The sequence below is a fragment of the Pieris napi genome, chromosome 23 (assembly GCF_905475465.1).
Source record: "Pieris napi chromosome 23, ilPieNapi1.2, whole genome shotgun sequence".
NCBI classification, from domain to species: Eukaryota; Metazoa; Arthropoda; class Insecta; order Lepidoptera; family Pieridae; genus Pieris; species Pieris napi.
The window spans coordinates 8,763,679-8,790,575 of record NC_062256.1 but is presented as its reverse complement, the minus strand read 5'-3'; the positions used below and the strand labels follow the sequence as shown (position 1 = coordinate 8,790,575).

The window sequence follows — 26,897 nt, the reverse complement described above, 5'->3', positions numbered from 1 at the left end:
ATATGTTCCTAATATGTGGAAAGTTGCGATAGTTATACTGATTTCCAAGCCAGGAAAACTAGTACTGCCTTGCGATTCTGTAACTCACTTTTCGAACTCTCACAGCGGCGTAAACAATAAACTTCAAGCTCCCACCTTATCAGAATGCCAAATCGTAAAATGACTGCTTCACGACTAATTTGAGCAAGACCGCCGCTGCGAAAACCGCTGTGAGAGTTCTAAAAGTGAGTTACAGAATCGCAAGGCTGGAATAACGACTTACAGTTCAATCTCACTGTTATCCATTGCAAAATGATTTGAGAAATGTCTCACACACGACAAGAAGCTCCCGGATTACCGATTTATAATTCTGCCATAGACACAAGAGTGTATCTTCCCCTTAATAGAGACTGAAAGTTCTGTTATTAGACACTTTCTTATGTTAAATATCCTTTTTAGTAAGTTAGACTTAAATTACTTACTAGTCTCAAGTTAAGCTAGATCGTAATTTTGAATGTCTTTGTGCTGAGACAGTAAACGGAACTGTAAGCGCGAGAACTGAGTGCGCGCAGATCGCGCACCGCTCGAGCGCCTTTTACGAGCCTTGCGTGAGTTGCGCCAAAGAGGCGCACTAACCCATTGCCGTGACAGCACGCGCGCAGCTGCACATTCGCGACGCATTCGCCAGATGTAGACGCACGCTAAGATCTTAAATACTACTTAGGGTCGATTCGACCAAACAAGAGTAAATCTTAATCTTAGAATAAATCGTCAGTTAATCGAGAGTAAATCAATTTTACGTTTTACCAACTACAAATTCTAAGAATAGTGGGCTTATTCGGGAATTGCTACTATACCGCCGTTTCGCACGGAATAACAGCTATTCCTAGAATAATTTAATGGCGTCAGTCAGTCCAATCAGCTGATTTCTGTCATTTCACAAATATGTATTCTGTGTTTTAATTTCAAGTCAACGCAACGCACTAAATTAATAGTCTAGTATTGTATAATGAAACGTTTAAACAATTTATTATTTATTTATTTGTTTTTAGATTTTTTATTTTCTATAATATTAGAATGAAATTCAACTGGGCTCAACAGAAGTTCCTTTTTAGACGAAAGCCTCAAACAAACAAGAAATAAAAACTTTTTGTTGTCGTTTGACACCTGTTAAAAGCTACTTTTTCACACTATAATACGGCAAAATCGAGTTGACATCATGCTCTTACACTGTCCCGTTGTAGAACAACATATATTTGCCGAGTTTTATTTTCGTTCACCATTCTCTTGCTATTCGCGTATTGTTATTCCTAGCACAATTATACTATCGATTACGTGGACAAACGACTATGGATTTACTCGAGATTTAAATCATGGAATAGATTATTCTTGGTATAGTTACTCGTGTATAAATTGAAGTTTGGTCGAATCGACCCTTACACCTATTCACACATACATAATATTTACTCTTCGAGCTGTTGGTGTATCACGCACCGTCAGCTGTTCCCGCTGAATAGCCACGTGCCAAGAGAAATATGAACAACGTTTGTGAGAAGAGATTTTTAAATCTTAATTAAATCTAAAATGGTATTTTATGTCTGCACTTCAGTTTAACGTAGGTGATAAACGTTTACGATCGTGGAGTCTTTTTACAAATGTTCTTTAAGTATTTTTTTACTACAGTTGTTAATGGAGAATTGTATTTAATTGTTAAATCTAAACGTTTAATAGTAATACGTCTAAGAGTGGATATTTATGTTTCGGCTTACAGATAGTTTCTTATATACATATGCAGTTTATATCACCAAAAAAACTTCAGTCGTTCGGCTAAAATTGTTCTTTTCATTGCTTGAGTTATGTAAACAAAAAAATTTAAAGCGTAATCAAAATGTAAACAATCATCGCAGACGCGAAGCTAATAGCCCTTTAGTTTTGAACACACTCATAAATTGCAATTTAACATTCTCGTTTCCGATAATGTTCAACATAAGTGTCACTTAGATTTACGAACTCTTCAATAAGTCAAGTTAGTTTTCTGTTAATCTAGCGTCGCAACCAGTAATCTTAGTTATAATCTCATGTTTTAACAATTAAAGCCAGTTGTTACCCAGCTTGGGATGTGACATTCTGCATACAAAATCTATTAATAAATAATCGATTTTTCCTAAAAAAATAATAGATTTTTTGAAACCTTAAATATTTTATTTTTCATGGTTTTATTAATTAAAAATAAACAATAGAAATTATAAACACAAATTAAAGTTTTAGAATAATTAAAATTGAAATTAACCTAATCTCGTTTTGATAGATTTTAGGTGAAATTTGACAGATGCTGAGTATGCCTTTTTAGTAAGACATTGCAGTATTTTTGTGGTCGTTTGTATATTTTATAACCTTGTGCTGCTGAATAAATTTATGTATTTTACTTTTAAATTATAGTGTTCAATTCAAACTTGAGTTTTTGTGAAATTAACTGGTTGTATCACCCTTTCGATGTTTTATAGAAAGACATCAATGCATCGAGTATATCCATACATCTTCAAAGCATCGGATCTATTCAATGATCGCATTGTAAACATCGATGTATATCGAATATCCGTAATACTCGAGGTCCGGGTTATAAAAGACCAGACATTATGTCGGAATGAAAAATCGATTATGATTGATTTTCATTTATGAAAAGAATCGATTATTAATGGATTATTTTTATTATTAAAATCGCGTACAAAACTCGATTTTTACTTAAAACAAACCGATTTTAATCGATTATTTTTTCACATCCCTATAACCCTTTAAACGAAGTGTTTCATTTAATCTGCATCAGAAGTTATCCATACAACATCCGCTACCGAACTTTTGTAATTAATTTTATCGAGTTTTTTTCCTTTTTCTGACAGAAAGGAAAGCAAATGAATGGCTGGAAACATTTTACTAATCTGTCTTTCTTTAACACGTGGCGTTTCTTTTAATTTCATTGGAGAAAAAATATATTTTCAAAAGGTATGCATTAATTCCACTGTAAAATTCAAATGCCACTTAAATACCATAGTTCAGAAGATAAAAAATAGATTTGCTTCCTACACTGTGTATTGTCATTGTTTGTAAATTCCCTTTTTATTTTATTGACAAAAGCTTACCAACGCACGGCACTCTAATATATTGGTATAAGAAAAATAAACTAAAAGATTTAATGTGACAGGCACTTATAGGCAAATAACAAGTTAAACAGATACGACCTCTAAGGGTGAGATCTATAGAGCACACTTAGACTTTGCTCAGACTTAACTATAACCATTCTTTACTTTTTTAAAGGATAATAAAGAAGGTATTGCATGAAATGAAACATCAATTTCTGTCTTAGCTTGAGCTTAGCTTAATCTCACCGTTAAAATGTCTATAAATATACTAAATCATAGTTTAACCTTAGTGTTTTTCGTAAGTAAAGTCTGAGCAAAGTCCAAGTGCGCACTATAGATCTCACCCTAAGAGTATACTCCTCCCTCAAAGGCCGGCATCGCACCCACTAAAAATGGGTATCCACGGGCTGTTTGCCCTTTTTGGGCGTCCCGTATGCTTGTTTGCCTTCCTATTCTATAAAAAATTAATAAAAAAAAAACTAAACATAAATAAATTTTAAAGTGAGGGTAGCAACTATGGATGATCCGGTGAGTTTTAACCAAAACGCGTTTTTCAAAGATTATCACACTATGGGATAAATTCGCTGTAAATACGAGTAATTTGTCCGTCGATCATCTACTTCACGGTCGGAGGAGCTATTCATGGACATACAAAAAGAATTACACGGTCCTCCTTCGTCATGAATAAAAATAAATTATCTTGCGAAAGCACGCTTTTTGATTGTTCCAAGAAGTTCTACAAATGAATAACAATTTTGCAAGCTCTTTTTAATTGTTTCAATAAGTTCTACAAATGAATAACAATTTTGCAAGCTCTTTCTAATTGTTCCATTAAGTTCCACAAATTAATAACAATTTTGCAAGTTAACAAGTGACTTCAATAGGCTTCCTATTTCAATATTTGCTTTTTTGAAGTTGAAACATATTTATTAATAACTAGCTGGCCTGGCGAACATCGTACCGCCTAACAGTCGATTCTTTATTTTTTTTAAATACTTATTCTGCTATTCGGGACACCGGTCTAGCTAGTAATATAAAAAAAGAAAGTTGATAAGACAACAAGTACATTATGTCAAAAAATAAAAATTTACCTTCCCGGAACCCCTCCACTAACACTTGAACTTTATGATATGGTATTAAAGTTCAAATTGACTTTTAAGTATTATTAAGAATATTTTGTATGGGAATATAGAAAAGTGTTGTTTTTAGACTTTTTCACACATTTTTTTTAATTTTTATCTCCGTAAGAACCATCCTCGTACTTCAAGGAATATTATAAAAAAATAATTGGCCAAATTGGTCTAGGCGTTGTTGAGTTATGCGCTTACCAACACATTTTGCGATTCATTTTTATATTATAGATTAAATGTCACACAAATATACCGTATTTACAATATTCTTAACCAACATAGTAATAATAAGGATTAATAAAAAAAAAATTTAAACATATTTAAAATTTTTGGTCTCTGTGGCACCTTTCGCTGGCAGCATTTCCTCACTGTATTGCGGTAAATTCGTTGAGCGAGGAAAGTACCAGCTCTGGAGTCATCGGTGCATTTACTTAATTATTTATTTTTCGCCATATTCACAAGTTCGCTTACAATAAAATCTTTACATTTCAAATTCTTTTTCATTGTTACATTTAGATTCTGGATTTAGACACTAAGCGAACCCTTGTGATTGGCGGAGCGTTATCTCCCGCGATAAGCCGTGTCATGTAAAGCCAATTTGTTATCTAAATCACACATTTGTATTGGATTTAACGGGCTTATATAGAATTATTGGCTTTCAGAGGGTTGCTGAGGGTTTCAGTATGTTATAATAAAACTTTTTTTAGGAATTTTTATATAATATGTATATCTCTAATTTATATGCGGCTAGTCATTATTAAAACCGTGGGAGCAAATCATGCATTGCTGGACATACATTTTGGTATTAATATTTTGGTTAATCAATAAAGTTTAATAATATGTCGTATGTGTTCATATTATTTCATAAAAATACAAACATACACGACACAATAATACTAAAATCTATATATTAACTTATGTTTAAGTTAAAATTATGTTTATATGGACTCCCCACGGCTTCATAGAATTATGGAAATCGGTCCAGTAGCTATTGGGTACATTCGTTATAAACATAAAATAATTTATTTATTTATGAACACTTCGTTGCCTACAGAAATATAATACAGTTGACATAATTAAATGAAAAGGAGGGCAACTGGCGGCCTTACTTTCAAGCGATCTCTTCCAGGCAACCAATAATTTAAATATTGTCTCCTTGTAATATTAGTGGATATTATTTCTATTTATTCATTCACATCTAGTTTCTCTTGTGTTTCAACGGGGCTCTAATTATTAACCTTAGCGTTACACATTGTTTCCCATTAAGTATGCAATTCTTATGAGAAATAAAGTTATTCTTAACCTAAAAAAGTGTCTTCGTCGTGTATCACAAAGCTAACAACGAAACAGATGCGGAAATCTGATGTCAATACCTAAACTTGGCGATTAAAGTGAGCGCAGAGTTTCTTGCCGGTTCTACTCGCCTGTTCTACGCCCTTGATTTGCGTAGTAAATGTAAATTTAGAATCAATTTAACATCTTTTCTGTTGACGTTCATAAGTGTACTTGATTACCTATATGAATAAAGCTATTTTGAGTTTGTGTTTGAAAGGTTGTAGCACCTTTTTTTTTGGTATCATATCATATAGTAATCTCAATAAACAACTTTTGTATAATTCAGTTAAACAGTCTCTTTCTCTGTATGAGTACAAACCAAATTATTACCTTTAAAAATATCTTGCGAAAGCAAAGGGTGCTTTCACAAGTTCAAATGTTCCAAAAAGTTCTACAAATAACAATTTTGCAAGTTACCACGTGACTTCAACAGGCTTCCTATTTCAATATTGAGCTTCCGTAGCACGTGCTCCCAAGTTTGCGACATCAGTGCTACGGGTTTCGAAAGCACTTCCGAACTTGGGTTGACGTCATAATTATTAGAGTTGACAGGTTTGAGAAAAGCTTTATTTTGTTCTAAGATACTGTAATGGATTATACATATACATTTTCATTTAATTACGTCAATTGTTTTATGTTTCTGTAACGAAGTAATAATGAATAAAATAAATATTTTTTTAAAGGCCGGCAACGCACATGCGACCCCTTAGTATTAAGAGTTTAAATGGGTGCCAGGTAAAAAAAGGTATAGCATGGATACATTACTCCGTCTATTTTATTGATATTTTTGCTCTCGAAAAGGGCACGTATGACAATGTATGGAAATAATTAATGAACTGAACATACGTTTTTAATTGTACGTTGAGTGAACTGACAAAAGTTCTGCGTCATGTCAGTTCCTATACTATAAGAAATAGATTTTTTGTTATGAAGTTTTCCTACGTGTATGTATTCTTTTGTGATATAAATGTAAATATTTGGCGCATCTTTAATCTTTAATGGTAGATTATTTTATTGAAAAATATTTTTTTAGGCGAGTAGATTTATACCTCGTCATAGTCGTAGAATAGTGACGGATCTGACAAGTAGTAAACATTACAGGGCAGCCATTTCAAAATAAAATAATCATGTTAGTTTTTGTCACTCATAACTATTAAAATTTCTATTCTGTTATTATAAAAATTGGTATACAAGCAACAAAAAGGGTTTGGTTTGTAACAAATTAAAAATAATAACTTTTAATTAGGTACACAGTTTTCTAGAAAAATCACATGTTTCTATCGAATCCGTCATTTTACCGACTGCTAAATTTGTAATTTAAAACTCATCGATTTTTTTTAATGTAGCCGTAATATTTAGTAAATGTAGTATCCAAATATGATAAAAACTGGATTTTGTTTTTTTTTTCAAATCCGACATTGTTCTACGATCATGACGACCTGTTCGAGCCAAGGCTTTACATTTCGCCCACTTAAACTTTCCTAATATAAGCGTGGCGATTACCTAAATCGTCGGAGTTACGCCCCGAGAGTATAGCCAGACGCAGGCACTCACTCCAGCTTCCACATTATTTAGCATTAATTTATTATTTTATTATACGTGGGTGGATAGTGCGAAATAATATCTTCTATTATTAAAGCAATACCTTACAATACCTGTTTAAAATGTTTGTACGTTATTTAAGTGTAGGCTGTCCCAGAAGCTTCAATTAAAGCTGCGTGTTAACGATTCTTTTTTTTTTTTTTTAAAGACAATTCACACCGATTGACCTAGTCCCATGCTAAGCTGGTGAAGCTTGTGTTATAGGTACTAGGCAACGGATATACATACATATTATAGATAGATAGATATATAAATACATATTTAAACACCCAAGACCAAAGCACAACACCAAATGCTCATGACATCGATGTTCGTCTCAGGCGGGGATCGAACCCGGGACCATGCATTCGCAGTCAGGGGTACTAACCACTAGACCAATGAGTCGTCAAGAGTATAGTGATCTACAATCTGGCTTATCAGTTTATGTTTCTACACTCTTGTAAACATTTTCTTTCTGATTACATATAAAAGTCAAAAGTCAAAAATCATTCATTCATATAGGTAACACAATGTACACTTATGAACGTCATAAAAGAAATATACATTAAATGCTTCTAATTTTACATTTACTGCCAATTCTTAAATCAAGGGCGTAGAACGGAAGAACTGGCAATAAACTCTCTGCAACTCTTTTTAATCGCCAAGTTTTTTGTTTTACATTTATAAATAAATGTCAAGGCTTAGTGCTATGATATGATAAGTATGATCTGATTTTTTACATTCGGGAACTATTATCATCCTATATAATAATTTGTAACTCTGAATCATTCCCTAACAGTACGATGATGATCCCTACGGGCTGACTCAATCAATAAGAAAAGTCGCTTCAAGTGCATTTTCTATTTCAATTCGTTGTCATGGGCAAATCATGAAGCACGCAATATCGATTTTTTTTGTGTAAGTCAGGGTCGCATCTCTACGGATTCATTGAGAAATGATTGCATTGTTTCTGTGATGTCATGAAACCTTTTTCTATGAATAACTCAGCGAATACTGTTTTTTATAGAAGATTCTGCCTCCGCGAACTTCGTTTCTCCTTGATGTGATTTTATTTGGCCTACCTTTTTAGTACATAAAAACATTTTGATATGCTACCCCAGAGACTGTTCGGTTTTCGGGAATAAAAACTTTGTAGGTTTTTCTGTGAATTTTTCTCTATATAAACATCAGAGTTCAAGTCATAATATTTTAATTAACAAATAATAAATAGGGGTTGATCGTAGAGAGGTGAAAATTAAGGGTTGTATGTATTTTTCTATGCCGTATCATAAAAACAAAAAATGTTATCTAAGAAATAAAAATTTAGGGGTGGACCACTTTTATCATTTGGGGGGTTGAAAGATAGATAGTAGCCGATTCTCAGACTTACTACATATGCATAAAAAACTTCATAAGAATCGGTGGAGCCGATTCGGAGGAGTTTGGGAACGAACATTGTGACGCAAAAATTTTATATATAAGATAGACGTCTTCGTCAATTTAGTTATATTCATAGGAAATCATCATACGAATATGTCCTTTAAGAAAACAGTCCACTTCTAAAAGACCAGCCTTGCGATTCTGTAACTCACTTTTCGAACTCGCACAGCGGTTTTCGCAGCGGCGGTCGCGCTCAAATCAACAGATCGCAAGGCAGCAAGGCACCTGCCATGGTAATGTGAATCATTGGTGAGCCTCCTCCCCATTTCCTCCTGTTCTATAACAGAACCTCCGACTTAAGGTTGAAAGTAACCACGTAACTATTTTATTTTTTGCAGAATGGTCTACCATCTCCTGAAAATCCATATATTTTCAACGGTGACTTCGTGGATAGGGGAAAGAAGAGTTTGGAAGTACTGCTCCTGCTTTTGTCATGTATGTTGGCATTTCCTGGAGGAGTTTACCTCAATCGGGGTAATCATGAAGATCTCATTATGAATGCCAGGTACTTTTATATGATAATTAGTTTAGATTTCTGATATGTGTGAATTTAATTAAAGATTATTAAAATTAACATTGACTCACACACACATGCAGACTCACACACACAATTTTTACTCTTACTTCTCTCCTTATTATAGTTTTTAAAAGTCTGTTTTTAATTGTTCATTAGTATTAGTTAGTTATTTCTATTAATTAGTTCTACATACACTCTGAAACGCTGTTTTAATAGATACCACATAATTTAATAAGGCGCCCATAACAATTAACATACATATTATATAAACACGCCTACAGCTTTTAACTGTATTTATGTTAATGCTATCATTGTTTTAATTACATTATATATTTAAATGACGTTATCACTGTTGTCATATCAAGAATAAAAAGAATAATCCTAAACTTATAAAAATGAATACCTGCATTTCATAGTTGAAGGTACAATATGACATTTCATCACAACAACTTCTTTCACCACGATGTCCGCATTACCTTTAAATCACACTGGACTTCTTCTGCAGCTGTTAGGTTCGACCTGGAGCAAGATATAATAACAAAGATGTTACTGCAGCAGTTATTTTAAACACTCCAGGTCCTGGTGGTTTTCTGTATAAAAATACTTTTAATTGTAAATCGTATTAATAGAGAGGAAGGTGTAAAAAGAGCCGCTGGAAGCAGTGCTACCTCTTGCCTGTAAATATTAAAAGAATATTGTCGGATAAGTAGCGGGGTTTTCGCGTAGCCCGTCACTATTAATAATAATCTTTCAAATACAATCCTTTAAGAATTTGATTCTAAAGGTGCGTACAGACTATATAACATAACATGTTATACAACATTGCTATACAACATGTTTCAGATAATGTGGACACTGAATGTTATAAAACATGTTATTGATATGTATGCTAGGACGAACCCAGCATCTACGTTTTTTTGTTTTTCTTTTGTTATTTAAAATGGTTATATAACATTGGTATATTGCATTGTTATTCTAATGTGTACAGTATTGTTTTATGTTATAATGTTGAATAACAAGGTTACATAATGTGGACGTGTTATAAAACACAAGTTATATAATATGTTACATAGTCTATACGCACCCATAGAATTCGACTCGTCTTTAAGAATTGGATTTTTAAAGGGCCGAGATCGTAACGCAAGGTTATTCATACAAAAGATAAAATTTAGAGTTGAGACTTGACTATGGCTTCTGTATGTAAAAATCCAATACGTTTTTGACGGAGGTCGCCTTTAGAGCCATCGAAATTGTATTCAATCTTTTCTGTGGAGTTAATTACATTCAACGAATTGTTGCTTGGGAATTCAATCAATCAATTTGGGGATTAATTTAATGTTTTTTTCCACAGATACGGCTTCATAAGAGAAGTTCATCAGAAATATAAGGTAAGCAATATTTTAGTTCTTTATTTAGAGAAGCTTCAATTGTATTGTCTAAGACAGATTACTATGATTTTCGATATTTGGATAACTTCTTGCAAGGTAAAAAATTCAACTCTGATGGGCAGTGGAAACTGCTTTCAAAGATTTTATTGAATCCCGTCCGAATGTTTTTTTAGTAAAGGGATCAATGAGTTACCTATAAGATGGTAAAAGTGAACGAAACATATGATATTTTGTGATATGTTTAGGTCGACAACGTATTCGCAAGCCCTCTAATAGTGTGAGTGCCCACTGGCGGTTTCCCTTAACATCAGATAAGCCTGGTAAGGCCTTTTTGCCATCTATTCTTTAAAAAAAAAACGTGTGGCACTCGGGGACTGCCGCGGTAAAGCATAGCATTTTTTAACAACTTTTGCAATTATAATTTATTTTTTATTTATGCAGTATTTTTTTTCTTTGATTAATTCAATCTACCACTCTACCAGACTCAGACCAACACGCCTATATAGTCTGTCTCACACCAACGTGTACCGGCTGCACCGGCCGCGCTTACGCTACGTCACCAATCTCGTCAGAGAGATGCGAATACGCAGTATGCGTTCTGTCCCACTCTAACGCACCTGAGCTACGTCACCGATCATTCCAGACCGATGTGAGACGCAGTAAGCGTTCTGTATTACTCTAACGCGTATTGGCTGCATCTGTAATACGTCATCGTGTGCTAGGTTTTTATTTTCGTTACGGAATTTCTGGATTCGGTCGCCGCGCTCAAAGCCCGCGATAAAATATATGCAATAGCTTAAAAATAAAGATATATGCTATGTATGACAGTGAAATAATTGAATGTTTAGTACTTTCAAAGATTGCAACCAACTCATGAACGTATAATTACCTACTATTGAACGTATAATTACTGTTGAACGCAGGTCCTTAGTAGACGCCAAAGTAGAATCAAATAAAAAATGTAAAACGTCGTGAAATAAAATGAAAAGTGTAGCTGCAATTAAAGTCGAGTAAAGGGAAACTTCATTGAGGTTTGAAGCGGAATTTCTTCTACGAACTCCATTAAGTTCATTTTTAAAACAATAGCGACTAGTAAAACGTTTTAAAATATCAGTAATTCATATAAGGTTAGGTGTCATTTTTTTTTGCTTTTAGCCTAAAGCAAAAAAAAATCGCTATTTTTATTAATTTTTTTTAATTCTTTCTAACATTTATGTTTATCAAAATTGTCATATATTTTAGAGAATAATAGCTTGCAACATATACTGTAGATATAGCATTATATATGATGTGCATAAAGCACTTTCCGCTTTTCCTTTTACTCGCCAAGTATTTTGTTTTAGAAAAGCCGCGAAAAGACCACTATGATATGATATGAATTATAATTCTATGAAAGAAAACGTGTGTGTACTTATGTACACGCGTTAGAAGTTATACTTCTTTGCCGTTATAGTTTTCGTCGAGCGCTTTAGAGGGACGTTTTACAATAAACACTATGTTTTTATCACGTTGCAACGGGTTTTCTCGTATAGAAATCAACACTACGCCATGACAGACAATGGCAAAATGTCGATAAAACAGCAAGCGCCAACTAGCGGCCCAGACTGTTTTACCGACGTTTGAACAGATATTCAGGGTGTCGGTTTTTTGTGACGGTGTGCGTGTGCATAAAAATTTACTCTCATCATTTTTCCCTAACGCGCCACAGAAGTGTAACTTCAAAAAGTTAATAATAAATAAACAGCATGGTGAAATAGAAGCATGGAATGTCATTATAGTAAGATCAACACGCACACATACAAATCACAGATTAAATGTATATTTTCGAGAAGTCCCCTCTAGATGCCCTAGGCATCCCCTTGTCCCCCTTTCTCCCCTTGTTTCACGACCTAGTTTTGGCCATATCCAGATTAAGCATTTTGATTTACGAGCTAGGTCTGGATATTCAGACGCTCCCCAAAAACTTTGAAATTAATTTACTATGTTTCTTGAATTATGGGTGCCTATAACCGTTTGTCACATTCAAACCTGTATTTTTTATCTTTGTATGTGTTAACGTAAAATTGTAAACACCGTTAGATTGTAATCTATCTCGCGAGATTATAAACTGTCGAAAGATTGTGAACCTCAACGAACTGCTTACAATTTAACGTATTATTATTCGGTAGATTGTACTACACTAACTTAGTTATCATTCAAACTTCTTTGGTCAATTACAGATTAATTTTACTTTCCAACAATTTCATATAACTACCGAATAATAATACGTTAAATTGTAAGCAGTTCGTTGAGGTTCACAATCTTTCGACAGTTTATAATCTCGCGAGATAGATTACAATCTAACGGTTTTTACAATTTAACGGTGACATATGTATTTTAACCAATGGGTCAGTATTCCGAGCGTTGGCAAACCTTAACTGAAATAAAATAAGTAACAGCCAGATTTAATAAGTTTTTATTTAGAAGTTCATATTTGAATAGGTTTTAAGTTTTACTTTGAACTTATTACAAACAAATCTTCGTAAACTGACGTCAGAGAATTTTTGGAAAAAAGGGATAATTATTAATAATTCTAATAATTTATTTACAAAAATATAATAATAGTAGAATCCGAACTTAGCATATTCTTCACAAGTAATGGCGTTCAATGTTATCTTGTATAATTAAAAGGTACAATTTTACATAGTAGTTACATATTAAATTACATTTTCAATATCAATTCTTTATATTTTTTATCAACACAACATCATATTATTAAAATATATTTTACATTACCAAATTAATAGTAATTATAATGTTAAGTGTGTTAAAAACTTCAGTAGGAAGATCTTTGATTTTTTCTTGTAAATTATTATAAACCTTGATTGGCGTACAAAAGCGTTCTTCCTACACAATTCCAGATTTGTATAATTTTCTGCTCTGCTTCTCTTTAAGCTCTATGGGCTTAAACCAAAATGGTTTCCAATAATAAAGTTCATACATTAGAAATCGAATTTCTTACTCACGTATAACTGCTAATTGTTCAGTTTCAAAGTTCACGCTCTGTTCAGCGAAAACCTTATTAAGAAGTTCGAAATTGTACTACGTTTATTGAATCGTAAATAGTAAGGTGAGTTACGAAATCACCTTATTAGAACATAAATAATGGTATGAATAAGGAACACAAATAAGTCACTGTCATCTTGACGTCGGTCGTTCCAGAACAGCGTTTCTATAGCTACGGTTTCCAAAAAAAGCGGTGCCGTTATCTAACGGCCGTAATGTAACGTTGGGTGACGTCACCCATACGTTGTCTATAAATGACATCGGGTAGGTTTTCTAGAGAACGTTGAGTGTCACCGTAACGTCAAATAGCGGTGCTGTCATTTGCATGACGGCCGTCATAGCGGTGATAAACATTAGTTCAACGTTTTTCGCGTGTAGCGGTGCGCATATTTTATTAATACAATGACTTGGACGAGCGAAAATTATGAACGATTAATTTATTTTGTTAAAAATCATAAAGCTTTGTACAATATCAAATCCAAAGAGTACAGCCAAGCTCAGATGAAGCAAAATTTGTGGAACGAAATTGGAAAACCACTTCAAAAATACGGTCGCACTACTTTCTAGGAATCCACAGCTTGGCCACCGTAAAGACGGCCGTTAGTTGACGGCACCGCTTTTCTAGGAAACCGTAGCTTTAAGGCAGTTTTTGTCAAAGTCAAATCTTTATTGCATTCTTATGTTCATATTTTACAGGTGGCATGTTATAATTTTGTAACGTCATGAGACACACAACATTGCTGTGCATAACCAAAGTCCGTATTGTAATATTGTATTCTTATACATTTTTAATCTTATAAGTAAGTACATTATAATACTTGTGCAATGTGCAGGCTTCACGTTGCGACAAAATAGTATGTACTTAACGTTATTAAACTTAATTTATATATAAAATAAATCTATCAGTCAGATATTCTGTAAGTAAGAAAAATAAAATTAAAACAAATTTAAAAAGTTTGGCCCCGGGCAGTGTACTTTTAACGCTGGCAGCAATCGCTGTTATTGCGATTGTATATATCTATATATATAAAAATGAAACCCGTTTTCCGTTGTCACGACATCACATGAAAACGGCTCGACCGATTTGTCTGATTTTTTTTTGTTGTGTTTGTAATTGTCAGGAGAAGGTTCTTATAAAAGAAAAAAATAATAAAAAATGCGCGGAAAATTAGAAAATTCAAGAATACTTAACCACCATACAATTCGAACTTTTTGGTGTAACCTTATGGCGTTTGACATAACACAACATTGACAGAATGCGTGCTGCAAATATCGTCAGAGGATGTAAGAAAAATGAATATGGTTCAAAATAAATGCTTCGATCGGAGTTATTATATTGATAATATAATAATATGCGAGCCAGAAAAACAAACAAAGAATGTTGTATAACATAAAGCATTAGAATAATAAACACTTCGTTTCTGAAATATTTTTTAATTCATTATACCAATTTGAAATCAATATTCATAGTTAAGACAGGACAACGTCTGTCGGGTCCGCTAGTTCTTTATATACAATCAGATTTGTTTTGTTTGTTTTTTTTAAGTTTGAATTTTTTTTGAAGGTAAACTTCTTTAAGGGCATGAAGTTAAATTTTTACGGATGAAAAGTTATAATATGTAATAGTATTAGCGTCACGAAGATGTGCAGCGTTTTTATCGAGCGATTGAGACTGATTGTGAGGAAGGCGAGGACGAAAATTTAATTTACAATTTCTTATATTGACAAAAAAGGCATTTCAATTTACAATTCGTCATTTGAGATTTCAATGAATAATTTTTCATAAAATATAAAATACGAAAATTTATTAAATTCTCTTTACGAAATTTTAATTTTGAAAATATAATTTCTATTATTACTAAGGTAAAAGCGCCTATAGTTGATCATGTACCATTATATTATGATCATATATTGGGGCTTTTACCTTAGAAATAATTAATTTATTAATTTAATTAATTTACAAAAAGTTTCACTTCTGAAATGTGTACTTTGTACGCACTTAAGATGTGTGGTCAGGACAACGTCTGTCGGGTAGATATTATATAATACATATCAAACGCTGACATTTTAGCTGCAAATGTATTTAAACAATAATGCAATTTCGCTTGTTTACAGCACAACGCCGAGCGACTCCTCAAACTAATTGAGAACGTGTACCGCTGGCTGCCGCTGGGAACCATTATCAACAATCGTGTGTTTGTAGTCCACGGAGGAATCTCTGATACCACAGATCTGGATATGGTGAAGAGCCTTGAACGTGATAAGGTAATTTGTACGATTTTAAAACAAAAAACTTTCACCAGTATAATACTCGAAACAAAACTAATCTAAACGTACGACCAACCGGGATCTAAAAGATAAACTACTTATATGGAAATTGTATTCGATTTACAACAAACTCCCAAATTTAACGAAAATAGAGAACTATCACTAAATAAATTCAAAACCCAAATTAATCAATAAATCTTTTTGTAAATTTGACGATTATTTAAATGATCATAATCCTTGGGATTCATATTCTCCAGTTCAAACAAAACTTTGCGATTAAAAAGAGTGTCTTTTAATTTTATAATTTCTTGCTCGCTCTACGCCCTTGACTTGCGAACTGGTAGTAAATGTAAATTTAATTTAATTTAACAACTCTGTTGACATTCATAAGTGTACTTGGTTACCTATATGAAAAAAGTTATTATTTTATTTACCCACGCGAGTGCTACTAAATAAATCTACTTCAATGGATATTATTTATTGACGTTGTACGAATCTAGCTTATACAATGAGTTTGGCTAAGAAATAATATTAGGTTGACTTAATTTTCTGTAATACTATTGAATAGCTTAAAGTAAGAGAAACAGTTATATTATGGTTTTTTTATGCGTTAATGATATTTATTTCCAACACACAAACATACAACAAAGTATTAACAATATTCTTAACATACATAGTAATCTATACATATATATAAAAATGAAACCCGTTTTCCGTTGTCACGACATAACATGAAAACGGCTTGACCGATTTGGCCAATTCTTTTTTTATAATATTCTTTGAAGTACGAGGAAAATTAAAAAAATTTAGTGAAAAAGTCTAAAAACAACACTTTTCTATATTCCCATAATAATATTCGTAATAATACTTAAAAGTCAATTTGAACTTTAATACCATATCATAAAGTTCAAGTGTTAGTGGAGGGGTTCCGGAAAGGTAAATTTTTATTTTTTTACATAATGTATTTGTTGTCTTATCAACTTTCTTTTTTTTATCTTAGCTAGACCGGTGTCCCGAATAGCAGAATAAATATTTAAAAAAAAAAATAATCGACTGTTAGGCGGTACGATGCTCGCCAGGCCAGCTAGTAATAATTAAATATGGATAAATAGAAAACTAAAATAAATTTAAAAAGGTTGGTCTCTATTTATTGCGACTATTCGTTCAGCGAGGAAAGCACCAGGTCTGAGGTCACTGGTTTATTCGTCAAATATTTTCCTGACAGTCGTTTTGTTTTAAAGTGGAAAATCTTAGTCCCTACAGGTTTTCACATTAAGATTATTTACATCTCTGGAAGTGCCTTTTTGATCATTTTCTCCTGTATTATATAAAGGGATATTATTATAACAGACATCAATTTTCTATTAATTAATTATAATTATTAATTTACTGTATGTGCATGTCGTATTATCAAGACCCATTGCTTTTCTAAGTTCTAGGTACCACAGGAAAATGTTTAAATTTGTTTTAGTTTTCTAGTTATTTTTAAGTATTATTATTAGATGGCTACGTAAATCTAGACACCAAGAGGAGTAGACGCTATTAGAGGAGGCCTATGTCCAAGGGCAAGCTATAAGTATTTTACAGCAATAAATGCTATTATTAGACGAAAAAGGTAAATTTAGGATGAATCCACGAGGCGAATACAACTTGAATTTCAAAGTAAACTCGGGATTCGAAGTTTTGAAGCAAAAGTTCCGACTTGTAAGACGTAGCTTTCTAACAAATGTAACTTGAACGAAAAATTTAAAACTAAGTTATCGCGGATCAGATAAACTATATATTTTTAGATGACTTCAAAAGAACTTCTCGTTTGGGTAACTTAATGGGTACAATATGAATTGATTCGCGTGTTATATCTATCTTCTATATATATATAATGAAAATGGTCTTCGTTTGAGGCTCAATCACGCCTAAACCACTGATCGTATCGACATGAAACTACCACCATTCGATGCGAAATTCCAACGTTCCTTCATTTTTTTATTGCTGTTTTACTTTTATGAAAATTTATCCATACGGACTTCACCGCGGAAACATTCGGGGAGGCTTCCTAGAACCTCTAAACGTCAACATCTGTTAAAAACTCGATTTTCGAAATATTTCAATTTTCTTAGCGGGAAGTTAAAAAGAAGAATAATAAAAATATGAAAAAAAATAAAATAATGAAACATAAAATTTATTTTAATTCGTCCAGCAAAGCGGGCGCGAAACGGCTAGTATCTTTATATATATATCTTCTGTTCGTGTGTTTGTTATTAAACATTTAACGTGGACCAATTTTCATAGATTTCGTATGTTCAAGTGGATTTGAGAAAGGTTTAGTACAATGAGATGTTTTTGTTTTGTTATTGTTTGAGAAAATATTTTTGAATTAAAAAGTATTACTTTTATTATGGGACGTCTGTACAATTCTCTAGTTTTGTATTTGTATGTATTTTAGTTAAAAAGAATTGCATCGAATTTGTGTATAGCATTTTTAGTAATACAAGATATGGTGATTGGAGAGACGCTAAAAAATAAATTAATCAGTGGTGCTACAACCTTTTTAGGTCTGGGCCTCAGATTTTATGTATCTGTTTCATGATCATTTGTCAATCTAATAGGCAAGTAGGTGATCAGCCTGTGACACACGCCGTCGACATTTTGGGTTTAAGGCAAGCCGGTCCTCACGATGTTTTCCTTCACCGTTCGAGTGAATGTTAAATGCGCACATAGAAAGTAAATTAGTGCACATCCGGGTATCGAATCCACCTCAGTGATGAGAGTCGCACGCTTTAGCCCCTTAGCCAACACTGCACACGCTATTCACATACAATCACAAAAATAAACGAAAATAAGGAGCACTTTTGGGTTTCTCGATATTATCGCTTTTTACGGTTTACGGAGAAAAGAAAGAAGAGAACATACATGAATGTTTACTAAGGAAGGAGGTGCCCAGGGTCACATACTTTTTAATTATTTATTTTAAGTTTGATAATGGCATTATCCTAAAATATATATGATGACACTCTTGAATATTTAAAATATAACGAAAAGACGTGCCATTAATTATTTAATAGTTTTCAATAAAAGTGATTAAAACTTTGCCTTTTCTGCCCGAGTATTCCGCTGAAGCACCGAGATTTTATTATTAGATTAATTTAATTTATGTGAGGACTAGAAAGTTTCACTGAAAGTGGTATTTTATTATAGGATTATATAACTTAATTAAATACGTGCTAATTCAACGTGTCCTGGGTTTGATTGCTGGCGAAACAATTGTTGTTTAAAAATTAAACCAAAGCCACTCAATCAAGAGAGCAGATTCAATGTTTTTACATGGTTTTGACTTGAATTGCTTAAAATATTAAACTTAAAAGTACCAGATTATAGAACTCGTCATACTGAGCTGTTTCATATTATTCTGGTGCAAACTAAGCTCAAATTAATACACTTACAAGTTTTCCGCTAAAACCACCCTTTGTCGCTACTCTTCTCTTCGAAGACACTCTTCTTAAAGCCTCATCTAGCATCGGAATACTGCGCGTTAACATATCGACTGAAGTTCAGCCTTGCGATTCTGTAACTCACTTTTCGAACACTCACAGCGGTTTTCACACCGGCGTTCGCGCTCAAATCAGTCACTTTACGATTCGGCATTCTGATAAACAATAAACTACAAAAAAGAACTTTATTTCTCATTACAAAAATTATTTTTTATTTACATGAGAAATTTAATATTAAGTATATACGAACGAGATACACGTCGCCATCAGCTAGCCCAATTTTAGTCTAAAGGATGATTCACGGTACACCGTGTCGCGACCGGGCCGGGCCTCGGCCGGGACACGTCCACCGTGCGCCGGCCGGGACAGTGGTTCATGTTACACCGGGCTTTTTGGGTGTACGCACGTACGTGTTTGGACGACTATATCTGTTTTTGTCAAAAAAAAAAACAAAAAAAAATTTAACCTCACTAAGATTTGACGTTGACTGCTCTGCGGGTGCCCGGGCGCCTACGTTCATGTTACGACGTGCCGGGGCCGGACCGTGCCGGAGCCGGGAAACAATACCCACCGACATTACAACGCCGTGCCCCGGCCGGGGCACGGTAAGGGCACGGCCGAGCAACGGTCAGGCATGAATTACTTCATACAAAAGTATATCATTAATGTTAGACCGTGCCCCGGCCGGGGCACGGCCCGGTCGAGACACGGTGTAGCGTGAATCAGCCTTTATGGGCCCATTCTGATGTGTATCTTTAATGCCCTTTTGAACTGATCAATCTACAAGCTCCCTCCTTATCTTACCGAAGCCCCGTACAAATTATTTAAAGAAGTCTATTAAGTAGGGTGTGCAATTATTTAATCAATAACCTTCTAAAATTCGTAATATCAGCGCGTTTAACCAATTCAAAATGGCATTAAAGATCCATATCAGAATGAGAGTAGACTAAAATTGGGACGGCTAATGGCGACGTTTATCTCGTTCGTATCTATGTTAAGTTTCTCATGTAAATAAAATACACTTTTTTGTAATGAGAAATAAAGTTCTTTAAACATTTCTTACTATTATTGAGTTTATCATATGCCAGTGTAATAAATATTTTATTACTAAACGAAATAAAATATTTCCGAATTGAAGTTCCGAAAAAATTCGGATCGTGTTTTATTGTCACTCAAACGGACAACCAATTTGCGCCGTTTACTGCTTGCGTGTTTCATCAATACAAATAAGAACGTGACTGTCTCTGCTATTGTAAAGAACTTGTAATGGGCTTTTAAATATTAATTATAATTAAGCCTAATTTATTTATTTATTAAAGCCACAAGGCCACACATAAAGGAAGAAAAGTAACATGTGAACGCATGTTCGATAATAGATGCAGACGACACAAACATGCTTATTATTAATAAGTTTAAAAAAAGTAATGGCGCTAGAACTGTAAAATTTGTTAATCTAATAGGCAGTAGGTTCGCAGCCTTCTGTGCCTGACACGTCGACTTTTTCGGTCTAGGCATGCCGGTTTCCTGACTATGTTTTCCTTCACCGTTCGAGCGACCGATAAATGCGCTAACAGGCAGAAACTCCATTGGTGCACAGCCGGGTATCGAATCCACCTCGTGGGTCAGAGTCGCACGCTGAAGCCACTAGGCCAAACTGCTCCTATATAAATTAATAAGTTTACAAAAATAATTATTATTAAGAGATAATTATTAAAAAAGGTAAAGAACCTAAGATATAACAGAATGCCCTTCCTGTAATCGAATGGGATCCCCATCTAGAAATAATATTGTTAACAAAGGTAGCATATACATACATTTATGGACTATACATTAGATATAAAACTATCTAATACTTTCTCAAGGATCTCTTGAGAGTATAGGCCTCCTCCAGCCGGCTCATCTCTATCTTCAGCGAATCTTCCCCATCGACTTTTGTAAGCCAGCTCCCAGCAGGGTTTTGACTACGGCCGGTTGAATTAAAAATATAAATTCGCGTGTGATATAATAATGACAGCTGGAATGATATTTAAGATAGAGATAAATTACGAGATTAGATTTTAATTTGATTAACCACGCACTACTCAATTAAAAGCGGTGGCCAAATAGCCATTGGCACGTGAAGGAAAAGGATTTCAACTTCAAGTATAAGGTAGCACTACACGATTTTTCTAAAAAAAAATGTTGGAGATCGAAATCTTATCGTAGAAATACCAGTACAATCTCAGTTCCATATCTCTCATATTCCGATAGGACAGTAAATTGTTAATTTGTGAAAAAGAATGATGTACTACTAAATAGTAAAAATATAACAGTAATAATAAGAAAATATTCCTATTAGTAAGATTCTGAAACAGAGCAGTATTGGCCTAGTGGTTTCGGCGTGCGACTCTATACCCTGTAGGTTCGATCACTGTCTGTGAACCAATTAACGTTCTTTCTATTTTATTTGAGATCCTGAAAAATAAAATGTTGAAAAAGAAACAGTTTTTTTGAAAGTTTTTATACTCTTGTTTGTCTACTTAGAATTAGGTTTCAAAATCAAAATTCGTTTATTCAATTTAGATGCTTTTTAGAGCATGCTTATGAATGTCAACGTTTACAAAATTCACGAAAGAGCAAGACTACGCCATCCGTTCGCAAAACTACCAGGAGGCCTTGTTCTGAGAAGAACGGGCAAGAAACTCAGCAAGTTTTGCCCTCCCTTTACATTACAATTATTCCGTAATTGGGAACAAACATCCAATTGTCTGTTCCACCAATTTTTCTTTATAGGCAATCCCGTCCACCTTTTACAATCAGAACAATTATTTATTATCAAAGGACTGTGTTAGTTAAGCTGTAAACTTTATTAAGGGGATTTCATTTAGGTCGTGGGTAGGTGACCTTTTATTTACATGTATTTTAATGCAAAGAACATTACAGTACACGAAAGTTCAAAGTTCGATAGACCAATTTAAAAGCTCATTGGCCGCGTGTTGTATGTCAACATTAGGTCCAGACTTTAAAAAATTAAAATAAAATAAAATATGTTTACTATGGAATATAAGATACAGGTATCCCTACTCTTCGGCAAAAAAGACTCTTTTAAAATAGCAAATCATCCTACAAAATGACTGGCAAATAATTTTAAAACAAATATCGCAAATGAATTAGACGTAGCCTGTCTAGCACTAGTCCCAGGCCCTTTTATCAATTAGATCAGAGTTCCCCAAACTTTTTTGTGTCGCAGACCCCTTGCCATGTTTTTCCGTGTTGGGTAGACCCCCTACTTACCTAATATTGATTTCCTATAAATTTCTAACTGTAGTGAAGTTTAGTGTTCAAAACTCAAAGTAACAATTTGGGGAACTGAGAAAATTCGCCCCGTCCAATATTTTGCTTCATTAGTTTAACTCTAGCAAGAAACGCTGATAAGATAGACTTTGTTTTAATCAAATTTAAACTGTCGCCTTGTAATTGAAAATTAACCATATTAAATTTTGTAAACAAATCTGTTAAATAGGCGATGTCTGTTTTGCTCTATCAGTGTATGTGTTGAAATCCACTATCGTGGACCCTGGATTTTCATTTCATTGGACCCCCAAATTTTTTTTCGCTGACGTAGACCCCTTGCAGCTTGTCAGAGACCCCTAGGGGTCGATAAAGACCACTTTGGGAATCACTGAATTAGATCATCTTTGCCGGTGTTGTTTCGGATAAGCAGGCACAGAGTACAAATTAGATTCGTAAATGTACAAGCATTCTACATAATTTTTATCGACAAACAATTTCAGTATTAACTCGTAAAATAAATAATAAGTCAATTATTTTTTTTATTTTTCTTTCAATTATTTTTCTTTTTTCTAATAATTAAGCCAGAAAAGTAACTGAAACTGTCTTGTGACAGTAATTGTTTTGAAGTATTTAGTATGTTATGTTATAAGTTTAAGACTGTGATGTTATATTATTATTATTAAGCCTTTATTGCTGACACATAGTATACTATATTAAAGCTGGGTATCGACTACGCGCTCCTGGCGCGCGCGCTATGAATGACCGCTCCGAGAGTGCGTTCCGTGTAACGCGTTCCAAATATTTGAAGTATATCAACTAAGCGCGCCTGGCGCGCGTGGCAACTGTTCCAGTGTTCGACCCTTCATCATGGAAGCCAGTCGTGTACGAGCAGCAGCAGTTTTTGTAATTATTCACAGTAGTAAGAAAAAGCAGAAACGAAAAGCGCGTTGGTGGATAAAAGAATGCAGTACCGAAAAAGAATGCAGTATGGAGTGACACTTATAAGAGATATGCAGTTCGAAGTGGTAGAAGACACAATAAAAAACTTTTGTACCATACAGTTGTATTAATTTACGGCAACTTTGGTTATCTATAATTGGGAGCGCTTGTTGCGCTTCACAAAAAAATACGATATATCCGTCTCAACTGGCGCGCGCGCCACGACTGATGCGTGGTAAAAAACCGACACCCGTTGGAACGGACCGCTCCGCGTTTGGGTGCTCCAACGAACACATTGGCGCGCGTTCCATAGTGGTATCCATTGCGCGCGGCTGGAGCGCGCGCCAATGTTCGCCCTCTCGGAGCGCGTAGTCGATACGCGGCTTAACACTTATTTAAGTTACATAACCTAACTTAATCTAATACATCATATGACCCGTTTTTGGTAATCAGCGTATCCTGGGACAGATAGACCTCTTCCAGCCGCTTCCCTTATTTTCTGATGTTTGCTCTTCTTGTCCAAGTTGTGCCTCCTATTCTCTTTATATCGTCCATCCATATCTTTCTCTGTCTTCCTCTTTTCCTTTATCCATCGCGTGGGTGCCATTATATAATTATTTTTGTCCATTTCATCTGTTCTTTCTCGTCATGTGATTTTATAAGGGCACCTTAAATAAAACAAAACTATTTGATGTTACTAACACGAAAATGTGAAAACAATTATTAACATGTTTAAGCATAAGTGGTAAGTTTTTTAATTATTGGTTTCAGTACGCGTCATTGCTGCGACCACCAGTGGCTGAGGGCGCGGCTCCAGGTGCCGAAACCATTGACAAGGTGGAGTGGAAGCAGGTATGTTCAACACATAAAATTATTATACCTGTAATAAAATGAAACTGGGGTAAGCCACTCTATTTTTAATTACGGATCAGTGTTGGCCTAGTGGCTTCAGCGTGCGACTCTCATCCCTGAGGTCGTTGGTTCAATCCCCGGCTTTGCACCACTGAAATTACAATGTGCACTTTTAACATTCGCTCGAACGAAGGAAAACATCGTGAGGAAACCGACTTGCTTTAGAAAAAGTCGCCGTGTGTCAGGCACTGAAGGCTGATCACCGACTTGTCTATTTGATTGACTAATGCTCATGAAACAGATACATAAATCTGAGTCCCAGACCTAAATAGGTTGTAGTGCCACTGATTTATTTATTTTATTTTTAATTATAGTTAACTTTTTGTATCGGCTACTATCTATTTATATATGTTTTGTTACAAATGTACAGAAAAGTTATGTCTAGTTCATGTTTCTAACACGCTATTGTGAATTTATTTTTAAACTTTACAAAATTGTTCAAAACTTTCGCAGTTTCCAAAGTTAATCCATGTAGATGTGACCTTTGATGTTGTTTATTTGTTTATTTATTTCGTAATCCTACAGCTTATTATGTGAGGGCCAGCGGTGTCCCAAAAAACAAAATGTATTTAAATTACTTTAATTAATTACTATTACAATAATTACTTAACTAAATATAAAAATTGAATCGGCCCGATTTGAGGTGCACGATCAAACAATCTTCATTATTATTACTAAAAAAACAATTATACTAAAGATATAGCCAAAGATGAAATACATAATATTTACAAAAAGGTTCTACCATTTACAAAAGGAAAAATCAATAAATATTATTCAATACATTTAACTTATACCTTATTTGGCAGTGTTGTGTGATAGTGTGAAAGTGTATGTACGTGAGGTGTGTATGTGCTCATGATGCAGATGATTTAGCGCTATGGATATTCTTAATGCTTCTTAAGCATATTCCGCGATAGCTTAAACAAGTTGTATATCTGTGCTGCGCGATACAAAACTGAGTTTTTACTCTGACTGACTATATAAGTGTTATAAAATGGCTCTTAATATTCGTTGGAACAATATCTTCTTTGCAACAAGGGCGTCCATTGCCTATTATTTATTTGAGATCCTGAGTATTTATTATGCAAACTATGAGGAGTGTTGGCTTAGTGGTTTTAACGTGCAAGTCCTGGGGTCCTAGGTTCAATCCCGGCCGTACGGCAGTGGACTTTCTGTCTATGTATGCGTGAGGAAACGGCCATGTTTTAGACCTGAAAAGTCGACGGTGTCAGGTACAGAAGGTTGATCATCTACTTGCCTATTAGAAATGGTCAGTTTGTATGTATGTAACGTATAATTTAGGTAATCAAGTATAAAAAAAAGTGCGTGCGTATAAAGTACACATGTCAGAAGTGAAACTTCTTTGTAAATTAACTATTACTAAGGTAAAAGCCTCAATAGATGATCATGTACCAGTATATGATCACTCCATGTATTTGTATATCTATATTCACACTGTATACGTGCTAATAACACTATAAAAAGATTAAAATTTAATTGTCATTAAAATATTAAAAGTGTTGAAAATTAATTCAAATAATAAATTTAATTTATTTCAATTTATCTCTTCAATAATAAAAACATTTGAAATTTCAATAAATTATTTTGCATAAAATATAAAATACTGATATTTCATAAATTCTCTTTAGGAAATTTTAATTTTAAAAATAGAATTTCAATAAGGTATTAGGTAATTCACTAAAGAAGTTTCTCTTCAAAAATTGAAAATACAAAGCGTTAAAATGTTTAACATTTCTAGAATGGCATAATCATGCACTGAATTTAAAATTTTAATCGCCATTACATCGCGTGCTTAACAGGATGGTACGGGTTGATACACTAAAGCACGCGAAACGTCAACAAATCCTAATAATAAGACACTAGAATGACACGGATACTATTTTAATGAAGTCATAAAGAATGAATACGCAGTCAATCAATCTTAGTTCTAACACGTTCGTTCTTTATGTACGTCATATATAGGTGATATTATTTTGGCGATATTATCCTCTTCTAATTGCTTCAAGCCTGGTACATAAGATACGCTCAACAAACTATCGAGATGGCTATGCTCGGTGCTTCTTGACGCGAATCAGAAAGAGATGACCTAAAGTTCTTAGCAGAAGTCAAAAGAGCGTGTCAAATGACAATGGCACATTCTTCGAAGAACCTATGGCCGATGGGGTAAAAAAAGTCCTGGAATGGAGACTGAGGACCGTTGGCGAATCACCCACACCCACCTGGTGAGGGTGGAGGGAACGCCTTTGTCTAGCAGTGAACATTGACAGGCTTAAACCGATACCTAGGGTGGTACTATCTACTTTTGAAAAATCAGGACAGATAATCAATAATAAAGCTCTTTGTGTTTACACAGAAGCTTTCAAAATACTCCGAGATTTAGCCCGTTCAAATGAAGTTACACACAACCTTGTTGCAAAACCAACTTCGTTAGCGAGCTTTCCGTA

At 34.1% G+C, this 26,897-nt stretch overlaps 1 protein-coding gene across 1 annotated transcript in view; it reads left to right on the top strand.

Moving 5' to 3' along the window:
* The window catches only part of LOC125061213 (serine/threonine-protein phosphatase rdgC), a 142,926-nt gene that overhangs the window by 71,432 nt on the left and 44,597 nt on the right, over positions 1–26,897 (top strand). Inside the window, exons 7-10 of the mRNA XM_047666469.1 lie at positions 8,941–9,107; positions 10,471–10,507; positions 15,668–15,817; positions 24,292–24,372. Coding sequence (XP_047522425.1) covers positions 8,941–9,107; positions 10,471–10,507; positions 15,668–15,817; positions 24,292–24,372 — 435 coding nt within the window. The remainder of the gene's footprint in view (positions 1–8,940; positions 9,108–10,470; positions 10,508–15,667; positions 15,818–24,291; positions 24,373–26,897) is intronic.